Below are 16,558 nucleotides of genomic sequence, written 5' to 3'. Positions count from 1 at the left end.
TACAATCTCTTCTTGATTTCCCAGGTCCTCGCGATGTGTTTGCTTGCAGAAAGTCAGCAGCTGTACCTGCACTGGAGTCACAAGGTGGGGAGAGTCAGGGCTTTCTGGTAACTCTAATTTATGCTTTTAATTGAATCTGTGGTGTTTCTTTGCACAGAAAACCTCTTAGACTATGGGAAAGAAGGAAGAGAGTGGAGAGGTTAATCTTACAAGATCAAGATACCCATGAAAATGGTAACTCCACCTGAGCTGATCATTTAAACTCCTTTTGCACTCAGTGGAGGGAAATGAATCCTCTGAAGAAGCAATTCATCCGGCTGGTCATAGGCCTGTAAATTGAGATGAATCACACTCAAAAAACCCTTTTTTCCCCACTGACTCTAAAAGGTGCCTGCAGTGACTCATTCAGGTGAAGATGTCTATATTTTACTCATCTACATATGGTAACAGGAAGTCAAAAGCAAAGCTTTCATGAGAAGCGCTGCATGACTTTCTGGATCAGACCCCAGCAATAGTGAAAAAGTGTCTACTCTCTCCAGAGAAGAGAAAGATGGTTTTTCCAAGGCATCCTGGTGTTTTATGCCTTTTGGTCTTTGGGTGGTTCCTTGGGAGTGTTCATGACCAGGCTGGATGGGGCCCTGAGAAATCTGATTGAGTATCCATGGCAGGGGAACTGGAACTAGATAATTTTAAAAGTCCCTTTCAACTCATACTGTTCTATAGTTCTTAATTCTACTCCAGGGTTTGGGAAATGCCTTCTGGAGTTTTGAAGACACAGAAACAAATTATCAGGGACTTTTTGCTGTAAAATTATGGGTTAGAATAATCTTCCTTAAGTAATCTTTGAGGCTGTGTGAGGCATTTAAAAGTGTTTCTCTGTCCATGCAGTTTAGGGTAGGATGACATGCAATTGCAAAAGCTGCAGGAGGAGGGAATAGCTGAACATGCAGTTGCTTGATCCTGTGTTTCTCCATTTAAGTAATGGAAACTGTGTGATCTTTACTATTAAAAAATGAGCTCCAGAAGAACCAGAAAGTTGTAGAACAATTTGTAAAAAACCCGCCAAACAAAAAAATTTTAAAAAAGAATAAAAATAAAAAAGAGGCTTTATTCGGTGCAAGAAATTATGGGTAGATTATTAAAGTATTGATCCGTAGAAGATGGCCTGAAGAATGGTTAGGACCTTGGTGTAATTACCTTTAATTGTCAACAGAAAGATGTTATACCAAGAAAGGTCTGCCATTACCACAGTGCTGGTACCAAACCAAATAAGAAGCTGAAGAATTGACTGAGACACTGCCTCACCTTTTTTGGTTAAAAATTGAATTCTCATCTCCTAATTATGGGATAGTTTGTTATCACTGAAGCCTGTTATAAGGGAGCTCATAGAACAAGGAATTTGTGTTGTTGTCCCTTTTGGGTGGACTTTATCACTTTTGAGTTTAGAAGTGATAAATTTCATCTGCAGGATAGAGATTTAATGTAAATTAATCACCTAGGCTCCATCTATATCAATAGAGAGACAAACATATTCCATCATAATGTAAGCAGGAATGGATCACCTCTGAAATGCCTCTTTCTCCACTGATTATAGAGAGAATCCTGAGAGTTGACTTAGTTGAGTACCCAACTCCTGGGATCAGTCCAGCCGTACTGATAGCATTGTGGATTTGGTTTTAGACCTGTTGGATGTCTCTGAACTGGCACAGTCAACCTCATGCATCTGAAACTATTTTTCTAGCTGCTTAAATTAGCTGTGATTAAGATGAATGGCATACCCTATGCAGAAATGCTGAAGCTGATTTATGTCTTCTTTGTGTCTGCCCAGATTGGTACTTTTCTTGTCCTGGGCTTCTCTATCGCGTCCCTCTTTGCATTATCTATACTCTGGCGAGATCACCGGAAAACTGTCCGCCTGTCGTTCCAGGTAAGAGGGGTAAGGAGGTCTATTTGAAAGAGCAGCTTGTTTATAGAAATACTCAGTGACAATTGGCAGAAGGTATTCTGTATGGTGGATGTTTTTCACATGGTTTTGTTAGCAAGGTACATTCTGAGAAAACTCTTATTATGACTTTACATTTCCTGTTGGGGGAAAGGAAGCCAAGGCCCGAGGTTGAGTTTCAAACTGTGTGATTTAACATGTCTCAGTTTGGAAAGATACAAAGCCCTTTTTTCTTTTCCTTCCACAAAAATATAAGTCTACTGTTAAATTTCAGCTGTCCAGGACAGGTAAATCGGATCCCTTAGGCTGGTAGGTTTGCTGGAGCAAGAACTTTCTCCCTCATCCTTCATGCTAATCTGCTGGTACAGCACAGTTTCTGTCTTTTGTGACTCAGAAGAGCTTAGTCTCCTGAGGGCATGAGCGCACTGTGTTTTTGGGGAGCAGGTGGAGAACACTGGTGTCAGGTGGGACAAAATGCTGGTTGCAAGAGGTCAGAGTTCATAGTTACTGGCCTCCTCAACTCTCACCAGATCTGAAGGTGGAGGTAAGAGCTGCCCAGTGCTGTTCAGTGTCTGAGCATCCAGGTCCCCACTTGTATTGGGAAGGAGGAAGCATGTAGCCTTTGACTACACAGCTGCTTTGGGTCCAAACCACTCTACAGTTCTATGATTCTATGCTATTTGGGTCTATTATCTCTCCCTTAAGTGCCTTAGTTCTTGTGAAGGCTGGGAGAGCAATGCAAGTGGACTGGCAGAGGAATTGAAGATGTGGAGTTTGTAGGGTGTGGTTAATTGCACATTCCTGTTCTACAGTTCACTAACCACTGAGTTATGCACTGGCAAAGGCAATGAGAAACCATCAGCTTCTCCTCCCCCTGACAGACACTGGAGGATGTGGATGAGGAGCAGGAGACACAAGAGCCTTTGGGTTCCCCAAAGGTGCTGTTTATTTCAGGTGTCCATGCCCTTTGACATGGACTCCCATTGCTGTCCCAAAGGACATGAATCTCTTCTTGTAGATACTGTGTCATGTCCATTACCCCAGCAAATCTATCTCAGGTATTCTGGGCATCTCAGATGGCACCTTTGCTTGCACAGCTGAATCCTGTTTCTGGTCAGGAGGTTGTGGTATAGGGTGTCCAGGGCAGACAGTGTCACATACAGTAACATGTCCCAGTGACTGCTGCTTTCTTCAACTCTTCCAGCTTAGAGAATCAAGCATCAGGACTAAGAGACAGGAAAGGCTTGCATCTGGAAAGTTTATTTTCTTTTCTTTTTTTTTTTTTTTTTTTTTTTTTTTTTTTTTTTTTTTTTTCCTAGCACATACCTTAATAGCTGTCAGTTCTAGCTGGAATATTTGCCACAGGGCACTGAAAACAATGGACTGGTTTCTAGGTCAAATTTGCCTAGTTTTAGGAAAAATGTTTTAGACCAACAACCAGTCCGATTTTGTATTTCTGCTTGGTTTCCAGCTCTTTTCATGTATTCATGCTAAGCATAGAAGTGATTCTTGTTTTATGATCTTCTTGTTTAATCCCTAGGATTAATGAAAGCAAATCTATTAACTATATGTGTCCAGCAATATTACCTAATATATCTGCTTCTATTATACCACAGTAGTTAGCTTCATAACACAGCTAGTAAATACCACATTTTATCTATCAGGTTTGTTGACATCAGTTTAATGATTTAACTGCAGTGTGGTGTGGTGTGGCCTGGAGATAGCTATTGCCTGGATAGGATTGGAGTTGTTTGTATTGGGTTAAACTGGAAGATGTTCAGAAACTATGGCATATCAGTAGTGGCAATTATGTCCTCATAGAGGAGGGTAGTTGTGTCCCCTTCAGCTGATTTAGGAGAAAGTAAAGAAGTGAGGAGTGCTCCTTAGGCTGAGGCACACTCCTCCCTGGCCTGATCAGGGGCACATGTCTCTCCTCTGACTCCTGAGGTGTTTGGTGGATCCAACACAGGTGAGGGAGAGTGGTTAACTGCTGGTATCTGCAGCAGGAGCCCATCCAGGTGTGAGGACTGTCGCTCTGATGGGGATTGTTTCCATCTTTCTCCACAGTTCATCCTTTGACCAAAATACTTTTTTTCTCCTTACCAGGTCACAGCTCCTTATCTCCACATAGGGGCAATTGCCATCATGATATTTCTTGCCTGGCCTGTGGCTCTTCATGCCATCAGAGCAGATAAGAAAGGTACGGCAGCTCTGGTTCCTCCTTCCTGTATGATAAAAGATATATACGAGCATGGGAAAAGAGGCATGCAGGAGCCCTTTCCTCCCACACCTGCACTCCAGCTGGAGGAGACTTTCAAATTCTGCATCTCCCAGGGAAATTAGTAGGGCTGAGGCTTAGGCTGTGCACTGCCCTGTTGCTGTCCCAGTGTGTTACTGGTTTGCATGTTACCTTGCACTGTTTTGCCCTGTACTGAGGCAGTGATGTGTGTTGAGGCAGAGGGGACTAGCAGAAGCACCCATGTTCTGAGTCATGAGTGGAAATTTGTTTTGCCCTCTGCAGGAGAAAGTGGCCAGTGGCTGATTTTTGCTTGCTGTGTACAGAAAGGATCTCCAGTCCAGTCAGACAAACTATTTTAGGCTAGCCTATATCAGGAGAGGCCAGCTGGGATAGGGAAAATATCTTTTTGCTCAGTTCCCAGTGTTATCTCATGGGAAATTCCTGCCCACCTCTAGGTAGAATGACCAAATGTGTAAGGATAAAGCTAGATGCCAGGAACACCTGCAGAAAAACCTGGTTGGGAGTGTCTATTTTTCTTTTGTTTTCTCTCCATGTAGCCAAAATTACCTACCTAACACCCATCTTCAGATAGTGGTTTGCAATAAAAATCACAGACAGAATGGACTGATTTTTTCCCCGTCCGAGACTTTTCTTGTTGAACTGTAGCTGGGGAGGTTGGGGGAGAATACACAGGGACGTTATACACCACCTTGCCTGAGGTAGTCTTAGCTTAGTACATCATCATCTTAGTGTAAGCCCAAATTCCTTCAGAGCCACTGGCACAGAGGGCTGGTGGTACCCATTAAAGAAAGAGGTGTTGTGCATAGGTGCTCATTTCTCAGAACTGTTTTGGCCCCTGAGGAGGACTCCTGGGGCTCTTGGGCAATTTGTCAACAGACTCCAGAGAAGACCATATATAATGAGTTGGCAAGTCTCTGAGGTGCAATATCCATGCTCTCAGGGTCTGTCAGATTATCTGGGTCACACACAGAAGGTCTCTACCAACCATCTGAACGAACCAGGAAAGTATTCAAAGCAAGGAGATGCAACATAGTTGAAGGAGAGGTAGCTACTCTTCTTCATTGTGAATGAAACTTGAAAATGGTGCTGGTTCTCATCTGAGTAAGAAAAAAATTAGCATCCTTCTGTTGAGGATTGTGTTTCTACATATGGAGGAGATTTCATTGCATCAAGTCTAAAGAAATAAAAGAAATAATGCCATATCTTGCTGTCAGGCATTGTGAGATGTAATTAAAGCTTAAAACGTGCAGTCCTTAGACAGACTGCATCCTTGCTTTGACCAATTTGTTTTCTTGGTTTGTATTGTTTAGAGAGAAAGTGAAAATTAGGGGAAGATGGAAAGGAAAAAGGGATGGGACAAAGCCCAAAAGCTACTTAGCTGGAGGACTGTACTAAAACTTAAGTAGCAAGGCAGACTCGTACGTTACGATGTAGATTAACTCTAGCCTTCCTCCTTCAAATTCTTTCAGTTACTCAGGTGATAATTGTTGGTCCATACCTGGCTATCCTTCTCTTTCTTTTCTTGATACCTCTGGGGATGTACTCTCCTTGCATCAGAGAGATGGGAACACTTGGACCAAAGCCAGCCCTCATTGGACACCGTGGAGCACCGATGGTAGGTCTGAAGAAGTTATGTCTTTTCTTCATCCTGCGTGTTGCTACTTTAATTTTTTTTTTTTTTTCCCATTAAATCTGTGGACGGTGGGAAACATTTCTGGTCATTGGGACTGCATGCCAAAGGCATCACTGTATGGGTTGGCTAACAAGGAAAACAATGTTGCTGAGGGACATGACCAGGTTGGAGAGGGCCCTGGGCAACCTGGAGTAGTGGAAGGGGTCTCTACCCTGATAGGGAAATTGGAATAGGGTGATCTTCAAGGCTCCTTCCAACTTAGACCATTCTATGGTTCTATTAGTCTTCTACACAATGGGTTTGGCTAAAGTGGAAGAAAACAAACAGTAGACTTTAGCAATATAATGATGCTCCCTTAATAAAAAACAGAGATGTTACAAAGAGGCAGAAAATATTTGCAGAGTCCTCCAGAGTGTGTTTGAAAATTACCTGCTCCTGTGCTTTTTTTTCCCAGCTGGCGCCAGAAAACACTGAGATGTCATTTCTGAAGACAATTGAGCATGGTGGGGATGGACTTGAAACAGATGTCGCCATAAGGTGAGGGCAAAACACCGCATGTCACAGAATGTACGCTGGTTCTTCTAAGAGCTGTCCTTGGAGACATGCAGCTCCAGGCAGTTGGGTTTTACTGATGGCTGGGACTGGGTCTCTCAGCTGTCATGTGATGACAGGGGCTGTAGGGCATGGTTGTTCTCAGGCAAGTCAATAAGCTGCAGCTATTGATTTAACAATCATTACTTCTATAGTGTGTTTTCAATGTTTGGTAGAGTATAAAAACAAGCCTCTCATCTAGCCTGGCTTCCAGGTCACAGTGAGGGTTATATCAGGTCTACAACAGAAAATGCGTTCAGATTTGTGGCAGCATTGCCCTAATTATTAGATCTTTAATTGCCTTTCATTGCCACGAAATGCTAACATTCTGTGCAGGATGAGCTGTTCACAGGCACTGAATGAGAAAAACACTAACATTTGGACGTTATACTAAACTAGACCTTTCTATAAAAGAAAATTTTGTGTTTCTGTCACTATCCATTCAGAATTCAGTCCTCTGAAAACCACAGAAACACTTTGATGTCAGGAAGAAGAGTTTTCAACCATAAGTTACTAACCATTTTTGAGGGAGTTGGCAGGTAAAAAGGTCACCTCCTTCACGTTGCCCCTAGGGAAACTGAGACACAGACAAGCATGACTTCTGTGAGATCTCCTAGAAGTATTTAAGCTGGAAATAACCTGGTGTCATGAGCCTCAGCATTCCTCCATATTGCACATTCTGCAAAGAACTTCTGTACTCTGCTGCATTCACACTGGCCCACATGTTCCTCTGACCTGGCTTGAGTCTGCTCATGCTGTGAATGAACTTGCTCCCCAGGTGACCTGAACTCTTGCTCTCTGGCAGCTATGATGGTGTTCCTTTCCTCATGCATGATGACACCTTGAGAAGGACAACTAACATTGACGAGGTCTACCCTAATGACACTGCTAAAGCTGCTTCGTTTTTCTCCTGGGATGCCCTGCAGAAATTGAATGCTGGAAAGTGGTTCCTTAAGGTAAGGATCATAAAGGGCTAGGAGCATTCAAGGTCAGTTGGATTGGACTCTAGGCAACCTGATCCAGTTAGACACATCCCTGTTTATTACAGAGAGCTTGGACTAGAAGAGCTTTAAGGGTGTCTTCCAATGCAAACTTGTCTATGGTTTCATGACTATCACCAACTGGATATAAAAGAGACACTAACCGTCTAGTATTTAACAGCATCAGTGTTAGAAGAGGAGCAGCCAGTTGAGTCAAAATTCAAATAAGTCAGAGTAAATCTGTCAATCTGGGTCTCTTTCTTTTGTCCAGTTTGCCTTCAGGCTAAGGAGACCTGTAACAATCGGCTCGTGGGTGTTCTTGTGTCACCTTATCATGGCAAGCAGCAGAGCTCATGAGCCGGGGGTTAGAAGAAAAGAGCTACTTGTGTAATGTGCTGTTTATAATATTCAGAGCTAACAAGGTGGGACAAAGAAGCACAGCAAAGCTAGCTTTGACCTATGCAATTTAGTTCCCAGAAGCAATGTCCTCACAGCCTGGGCTAGCTTCTTCCATTTCTTATGTAGAAGAAATAAACAAAATAATATATCCCCACCTGTTGAGGGCTGACATAAAACTTTTTCCCTCTTAGAGAGGTGACTCCCAGGGCAAACTATCTGATTGATTTCCTTTTTTTTTTTTTTTTTTTTTTTTTTGAATCTGTTTGTTTCTAGAACAAACCATTTGTAGGGATGGGCTCCCTGTCAAAGGCAGATCGAAACCAGGCAAAGAATCAGTCCATTTACACCCTAAATAGTTTTTTGCGCCTCGCAGACAGTCACAATAAACTTGTGATATTTGATCTCTACCGCCCTCCAGAGAAACATCCTTACAGGAACTTATGGCTCCGCAAAGTCCTGGATGTCATCCTCAAAGAGTCGAAGATTAAACGCCATCTGGTAGGGTGGCCTCACTCCATATCCCTTTTTCTTGCTCTCCTCACTGGGTTTTGGGGTGGACTCGGCATGATTTCACCTGCATAAAATTGGCCTGTTGCATTTCACTTGATTTAAAAGACATAATTTGGAGTATATTCCTTATATTAGTTCCTCAGAAGGTTCACAATAGTGTAATCCTTCAGCAGCACAGGAAAGAAGGCAGTATATATACCAGCTGATGCTTAACCCCTAAACAGCACCCCTTCATAAATGTAACAATTGTCAGTCTACTCCCTGCTACCCATGCTTGTTTCATATATTGCATAAAAATTCCTGGCTTAAATTAAAATAAATTGTGAGTCTTTATTGCCTTCCTCCCCTTGGCAGTGGATGAATGCTAAACTCATGGGAATCAGTTTATGTACCCATTGATGCCTGGGGAATTATCTATATCTGCTGAATATCTTTTCTTCCATGCTGGAAGAATGGTAGAACAGAATATTTTCAGTTGCCTTTTCCACAAACCAAAGCTGTATTTCATTAATATTCAACACTGCATCTTTTGTTGGGCTGTGTGAAACGTACTTACTGATTTCCAGTGGATAAGCAAGGAACAGTGGATACTTATTTCTTGATAAAATCAAGTTCTAATTTGCAAGTTCTAACCCTGCATCTGAATATTATTTGATCACTGGGAGAAACATTGGGAGAAAATTTGACAGGCTGGGTTAAGTCCCTCAAGACATTATCTTTACTGGGCTTGTGTAAACAGTGGGGCATATCAGGGGCACAAATTCTTCTGCTGAGAGTTTACTGGTTCCTCTTCCTGCCTGCAGGTCCTGTGGCTGCATAACAGCGTGAGGTCCTTTGTTCAATCTGTTGCTCCAGGGTTTCAGCACACGATGGGCAGAAAGGCACCAATAGAAGACCTATTAAAGCACAATATCGTCAAACTCAATCTGGTCTACACTGACATGTCCAGTGAAGATATCCGGTAGGTTTCAGCTCCAAGTTCAATCTTTGGGATGCATCTGGACTATGTTTGCCTCATGTATGGGGCAATGTCTCCCTCCAGTGACCAGTTCCAGAGACTATATTATTTTGGGAATAGGTTGTTCAGATCAAGCAGTCATCCCTGATGTATTTTAGGGGTGACAGGCTGCAGTTCACTCCTACTGTTAACACCTGTTAATTAAGAGGTGGCATATGTAATTAAATCTGGCTGTCCTCAATTCCATATTGACCAGGATCTGAGGATCTTCTGGTAAGAACAACACAGCTGTATCCCGATTTCTTGTCTTTTTATTTGTGCCATCCCCTAATCAAGGAGAATGGACAACTATTTAACTTCCCATGGCTCTTCCACAAACACCAGTGAGGGTGCATAGTGCTGTGGTGAGAGACCATCACCCTCTGGTAGCCAGTGTTTTGGAGGTATCATTTCTTGTCGTTACTATCAGTACTCTGTTGCATGTGACATAGAAACACCATTTCTATGATGAAAGGCTACACATTCTTTGCAGGAGTTCTCAAAATGCTACTCTCACATGGCAAAATAACCCAACAAACCACCCAAAAAAACCCAGCATTACCTGCCCAGCTCTCCTTTTGTAAACAGGATTTTTTGCTTTTTCCAATGCACAAAACCATTGAAGTCTAGTTGAAATGAAAAATAAATGAAAAACTTTAATCCTTTGGACAAGAGTAATGTTCATGTTTTCTCAATGATAATTGTCACAGGATGTAAAATCATAGAATCACAGAATGGTTTGGGTTGTAAGGGACTTTCAGCATCATCTAGTTACAACTTTCTGCCATGGGCAGGAAAGCTCCCACTAGACCTGATTTCTCAGGGCCCCATAGCCTGACCTTGAACACCTCCCGAGATGGGGAGTCCACAACATCTCTGGGCAGTCTGTACCAGTGTCTCAAACACCATCACAGTTAAGAATTTTTTCCTAATGTCTGATCTAAAATTTCCCCCTTCAGTTTGAGGCCATGACCCCTTGTCCTGTCACTCAATGCCCTTGTAAAATGTCCCTCTCCAGCTCTCATGTAGCCCATCTCAGTACTGGAAGGTGGTCTAAGCTCTTCTCAGAGCTTTCTTTTCTCCAGGTTGAAAGTCTGTAAAAAATCATAGGCAGATCCCTTTGGGTAAACCTTGGGTAGTTCCTAGGTAGATTTATAAATGCTGATATTGATGATACATTACTTTACCTTTATACAAGGAATGAACTTACTTCATATTAAGTTTCAATAGCTTGTAATAACTTGAGAAATTATGTGTTGATGGAATGACCATAACAAACTTCGGTGGCCAGCTTCAAAGATTAGCTCAGCTGGTCTAACCAACTCAGGTGCTCTAATGAACACCAACATTGTGGGTTCAATCCCTACCTGAGCCATTAACTGAAGAGTTGGACTCTGTGGCCTTCTGTGTCCCTTCCAGCTCAGGCTATTCTGTGATTCTGTGGTGGTTTGGAACGAACACACTGTGGGAAGATTATAGAATAACATGAATAGTTTAGATTTTAAAGATCTCTAAGACCATCAAGGCCAACCATTATACCAGCACTGCCAAACCCACCATTAAACCACGTCCCCAAGTGCCACATCCACATATTTTAAGTCCCTCCAGAGACTATGATTTCAGCACTTCCCTGGGCAGCTGATTCCAAAGCTTGATAACCCTTGCCATCAAGAAATTTTTTCCTACTATCCAATCTAAACCTTCCCTGGTGAAGCTTGGGTCCATTTCTTCTTGTTCTATCGCTTGAAGACCTTCCATGCAGAAAGAATGGTAGAACAGAATATTTCAGTTGCCTTTTAAAGGAAGAGACTGGCTCCCACCTGGGCACAGCTTCCTTTACAAATACATTCCTACATTGATTCATATGGCAGAAGGATTAGAAAGGTTTTGAACTTTTGTGCATTTTATCTGCATTTGTTTCCAGCTGTTCAGCTATTCTGTATTGACCAATTGTTAATGATTAATTATTGGCTGGTTGGCTTTCCTTTATGTTCCTTATCAAGGTCCTAAAGTAAGCACTTCCTACAGAAGATTACAACCATTTCCCATGATCTTCCCGAATCTCCTTGAGTAAGCCCAAAGGAAGTGCTAATCTCCTTGCTCAGCGAAGGTTGTTGCCTTTTGGTCTTTTAAAGGAAATATGCAGAGGCAAACATCACCACCAACTTCTATGTGGTCAACGAGCCATGGCTCTATTCCCTGGCATGGTGCTCTGGGGCACACTCTGTGACAACCAATGCTGTCCACTTGCTGAAGGATCTCAACCAGCCACTCTTCCTCATGGTAAGTGGAAGTCTTCTCTGTCTTAGGGGTGGCAAAGAGGGTTGGGATATTCATGATTACCTTTGGAGATGATGGGCCAGTTCACACATGGATAAAGGATCCTTTAAGGATCCTTTGCATAAGGAGGACCTGTGTTGAAACCTGGCTTACCTGAAACCTCAAAGCCACTACAGGTATTACCATACTCTTCTCTCTTCTCCTGGCTCAGGATGAAGCACTCTGCTTGTCTGCATTATCACCTTAGGCCTTGAGATACGGGAAAAGACGTCATATTGAGACTTGTGCAGGAAAAAGGGAAGGGCCTTTGGGGACACAAGCTGATGCATGAGGATTTCTCTTTTCCCACAGCGTCCCACTGCCCTTGTCAAACTTGGTCTTGTTCCACAAATCCAAGGGAAACAACCACAGAAATAAGCCTTCCTTCTGGGAGGAATTTTCACATTATTTCTCTATTTGTTATTCTGCCTTCTCCTGCAGGACCAAGAAGCACCTGGGGCATTGGTCCCACCAGAGTCTCTCTAAGGTCTTTAAACAGTTGGCTTCAGTCTTGAATTAGATTCTACAATGCTCCCCTTCAGAGAAGTGCAGTCTTTCAGTCCATCCTAAGTTTGGGTGGAGGTCTAGCGTAAGAATGAATCTTCAGATGATCTTAGACTTAAAGTGGGAGCCACCCCAGGCACTCTGTTGTGTTTAATAAAGGACAATTTTGCCAGAGAAAATGAGATGCCACCAGTTGATATTTGGGGTGAAGCTGAGAAGTGCAAGACCTGCCTTATAAACAAGAGGTCTCTGTGGCATTCACTGTGAAATGGTAAAATCTTCTTGGCTACACAACAGACCTGCTTGTATGAAGGAGGATGATTTGGCACTAACACCCAGTGCTGGGTGGCCACTTGGAAGTACCACTGAGTGCTTTAAACACCCAAGGGATGTTATTGCAGATGCAAACCAGGCAGCTGAATAGCCATATTCAATCAGGAAGAAAGAGCTTGGGTAAATTTTTTTGCAAATCTCATGGTCCTTGGTGGTGGACACAACCTCTGTTGTTTTCTTCCAGACACCACAGCAGTACAACACCATGTGGATCCTGACAGATCTGACTGCTGCATTCCTCATCTCACTCATCTTTGCTCTGCACTGGTAACTACTAAGTTGTTAATGGCCATCCTACCCTGATCTTTTGCTCCAGATGGAGGGAAGGAGGAATGCTTTCAGGTGACCTGAAGGGTTAAAACTGCGCCTGAGAACTTTAGGAACTTCCCTCTGGAAAGGGAAGAAAGACCCAAAAGTCCTCCAAAAATTCTCTGTTACTCCTGTTTGCTCTCATTTTCCCTTTTCGTTTTGGCAACTCCGCCATTGTCTGCCCTCAGGATTCAGTGGAGAACTGGTGGATTTATAGTAGCAACATAAACCAACTATCAAAGCTGATGGGCTGAGAAAGGAACTGATTTTTCCATTATTACTATTTTACAGTGTCTCATTGGACTGATTTGTTAGGACAGCTCTCAATGCTAATCTTCGAGCATCCCAAGTCTCTGCACATGTCAGAGCCCCACAGGAAATCCATCCACACAAAAATGTCTGACCATGTCACAGACACCACATTTTTTTTCGTTCCACTCTGTCAGAGATTATTGGGCAATCTGGGGGTTCATGGAACAGGCTCAGTCCAGCAGGTTGTGTTTGGCTGCCGGGTGTTCTGCTCTGCCACAGCTGTATGAAGACATGCCTGTGCTCTCATCCCAGTAGTGCCCAAGGAAAGTAGGATGTGCTGGGCTCAGCTTCAGCTGGCTGTCTGCAGGTGGGTGGGAGGATCAGAGCAGCCAGCCCAGGGGAGTTTTTTTGCAGGGTGCTGGCAGTACAATAATGCTTCTAGTGGCAACAAGCAGAAAGTTTGGGAAGCCCCTGGATGAGCACTCTGGGCTGCTGTTAACTGTGACTTGCTTTGGCATGGGAAACAGTTGGAGTGTTAATATTGCTCTGGGATGGTGAAAAAATTAATTAGTAGCAGTTTGACAGTGATAAACTAGCAGCTCTACAGACATTTTTGCTGGGCATCCAAGTTTTTCCCAAAGCAAGGTGGTTCTTTCCTTTCCTCCCCCTCTTGCCCTGCTCTGTTCCCCTCAAGTCCCGCTTTCCCCTCGTTTTTAAGGCTACAGTTTTCAGGGTGGTACACAATCACTCCTGTAAAACATCACCACCACCATCAGACCTTGCCATACCCAACTCCTCCAGGATCATGTTCATGTTGTGTGCATTTCCCAAACAATGGCATCCCCGGGGATTGGGACCAAAGGGCCATTAGCAGTGCGTCAGTGTGGTCTTGTCAGGTTTATGAATGCATCAAAATCACAATTTTTTAATTTGCCTAGCTGCTTTAGAACCAGTGTCTGTAAATATTTTGGGGGTTTTGGAACTTTTAAATCTTCCTTAGAAAACAGGGCTTAGACAGAAAGTTGCCTTCAAAATGCTGCTGCACACATGAAGTGTGGATGCTTAGACATCAGTCATGCACTTGAGTGCTTTCTCAGTAAGAACCTGAGAAAATCCCACAATATTGCCTTCACAAAGCAGGAAAAAGCTGTCCAAGGCAGCAGGGGGCTGTGAGGAACACCACAGCAAGAAGTGGCCTGACCCAGGTGCTTTGCCCCATGCAGGTGGCGAGAGAAGAATTTCTCCTGCTGTGCCCAGGACAGTAACCCAATGATAGAGAGTGGTGGCACCTATAACAAATTCAAGACAGGTGAGCAGGGCAAGGAGAGTGGCTGCATCCTGCTCAGGGTGGTCTGTGTGGGAGTACCAAGGTCCTGATGAGTGGGATGGTGATGGGTGTCATACTTTAAGTATGGAATTGTCCATACTTAAGTAAGGAAGGTTATGAGGAAGGATGCAGTCTGGGTTATCTCAGCCCCAGACCCTGTAGCAGCTCAATCCAATTGGCCCTGCTTCAAGCAGAGGCTGGAGCAGACACCTCTAGATGTCCCCTCCAATACTCATTGCTCTGCAATGCTGTGCAAAGAGACTCTGGAGGTACTGAGAACTCTTGGTTCTGCCAGGCGGGGTGGGATTGGCTGAGAACTCTCCCACGCACCACATTTCTGCACCCACAGAGCTATCAGTTATTATCCAGACAAAATACAGCCCCAAGCTGGGCTGCATGCATTTTCAAACAGGTTCTGTTTGCTCACAGTAGCTGTCAGAACAGATGCAGATGCTTGTAAGCTCACTGTGTGTCTCCTTTTCCAGAGCTCAGTGACATGCCTGCTGTCCTGGCCTGACATGGGCAGAGAGGGGTCGTGGACCTGCCATCTCAGTGAAGCCGGGGAGACCAGCTGGTGGGGCTCAGATCTCCCTGGTGAGGAGGAGCCATTTGCCTTCGTGGCCCTGCTGGAGATTAGCATCAGCCTTCCTCTCCTACAACTTTTCTCACATTCCCATGCCTGTCAGCAATCCTTGGGGTGCAGGAGGGTGCAGATGGAGTTGTAGCCATGAAGAAACTGTGCATTATGGTGAGATGCACCAAGCACATGGGAGCCACCATTTGCCCGAGACCACTGGCATTTCACAGGGCAATCATTCCCTGTTTCCACACGTGCTGCAAACATCTGAGCATCCTCCAGACCTCCTTGTTCTCAGGTGCCCAGATTTTTCGTATCAGACCAGCCTCTTCACACACTACCTCCCGTCCTCTCCCCTTGCAGGTGTCCTCCATCCCCAAGAGCACACTATCCCCACCACAATGGTCAGGTGCTGCTGGCTGGGTCATGACAATCGGTACCTTTCCATAACAGAGGCAGGAGCAACTTTGGTTTTCCTTTTCCCCACTCTTGCCCTGCCACAGAGCCTAACAGGACAATCTCCTCCCCTCGTCTGTTGGCAAGGGCATGTGGGGGCTGAGGACTTTTTAGTGTCTTGGCCATGTAGCTACTGGGACTATGACCAATAAGAACCACTTTTCTTCAGAAGGATGGAGCTGTGTATGAATTGGTCCCACCAAATGTTTGCTTTTCCCTTGGGAAGGTCTGTACACCTGTACCATAGCCTGGGATTTATTCCAATTTTCATTTCTCCCAGTGGCTGCTGGCAGTGGGTAGGGGGCCTATGCTCTGTAAAGGAGATGTAAACATCTCTCAAGTTTAAGCCATATCTTTCTACTTGAAGAGATAATATGTTTTTTGTAAATTGCAAGTGATGTTTTAAATACATTTTATCTCTCCTATCCTGTTTTGTTCTTATTTCAGCAAACTGGGAAGGAAAAAGAATACAGTAATCTTTGCCTGATTCAGACTATGGATATTTCTTATACATGAGCCTTTTGTTAAAGGAAGTGATCACAAGTGAGAGGGAGTGAGAGGGCAGCATTAAGTTTCAAAGTTATCTGTGTTGAGAAGCACCCAAACCTTTCAAGTTGCAACTCTGGAGTATTTTGAAGGCTAGAAATGCGAAAAATGAAGATGCTTCTTTGGAAAAAACCTAAAGGGCTGATGAAATGCTGTAGAGCTGCTCCAGGTCTATGAAATATGGGGAGTGGATGGTGTTAAATCCCTCTCGCCTTGCCTTGCATACATAGATGGTTCATAACCTTTCACGGGTACCACTCACATAGGGAATGTGAGCATCAAAAGTAGGAGGTGGGGAGTGTGTGGGTTATGTGTGGTGTGCACCATGGGCTTCTTAGCCTGTGGCTTGGTGTTCAAGTGAGGGACTTGGCTGTGGCTGCCCAACCGCTGCCTTTAATGTACTTTGGGAAAACCCACCTCCATGCTCTTTGATCCATGTTATCTAGCCGCTGCTTGGCCAGTATGCACTCATAACTCCCTGTACTTGCCTTTCTCATCCTCAGAAGTCTTGCCTAGGCAGAGCCTGGCCAGTTAGACCTGTGGTTTCCTTTAATGTCTTACACTCTGTCACATCTCAGCTACTATTTTCATTGCTTCTCAGCTAGCAAGGTCTGGCAACCTTG

At 43.9% G+C, this 16,558-nt stretch overlaps 1 protein-coding gene across 3 annotated transcripts in view; it reads left to right on the top strand.

The window, feature by feature from the left end:
- GDPD4 (glycerophosphodiester phosphodiesterase domain containing 4) overlaps positions 1 to 15,877 on the top strand; it is a 37,887-nt gene extending 22,010 nt beyond the window's left edge. The window contains exons 5-16 of one of the 3 annotated variants that reach the window (XM_030268454.4): positions 25 to 84; positions 1,829 to 1,927; positions 4,049 to 4,142; positions 5,672 to 5,817; positions 6,290 to 6,372; positions 7,232 to 7,382; positions 8,079 to 8,303; positions 9,119 to 9,276; positions 11,448 to 11,595; positions 12,653 to 12,735; positions 14,253 to 14,338; positions 14,842 to 15,877. In XM_030268454.4, the coding sequence (XP_030124314.1) occupies positions 25 to 84; positions 1,829 to 1,927; positions 4,049 to 4,142; positions 5,672 to 5,817; positions 6,290 to 6,372; positions 7,232 to 7,382; positions 8,079 to 8,303; positions 9,119 to 9,276; positions 11,448 to 11,595; positions 12,653 to 12,735; positions 14,253 to 14,338; positions 14,842 to 14,873 (1,365 nt within the window). In that variant the 3' untranslated portion in view covers positions 14,874 to 15,877. Of the gene's footprint in view, positions 1 to 24; positions 85 to 1,828; positions 1,928 to 4,048; positions 4,143 to 5,671; positions 5,818 to 6,289; positions 6,373 to 7,231; positions 7,383 to 8,078; positions 8,304 to 9,118; positions 9,277 to 11,315; positions 11,596 to 12,652; positions 12,736 to 14,252; positions 14,339 to 14,841 lie in introns of those variants that run through there. The other 2 variants (XM_030268477.4, XM_030268485.4) reach the window with 2 other exon arrangements.
- Positions 15,878 to 16,558: the final 681 nt, after the last annotated feature.

This window comes from Taeniopygia guttata, chromosome 1, assembly GCF_048771995.1.
Source record: "Taeniopygia guttata chromosome 1, bTaeGut7.mat, whole genome shotgun sequence".
In the NCBI taxonomy this organism is placed as follows: Eukaryota; Metazoa; Chordata; class Aves; order Passeriformes; family Estrildidae; genus Taeniopygia; species Taeniopygia guttata.
Note: the sequence above shows the minus strand (reverse complement) of the source record. Positions and strands in the feature narration are given on the sequence as shown.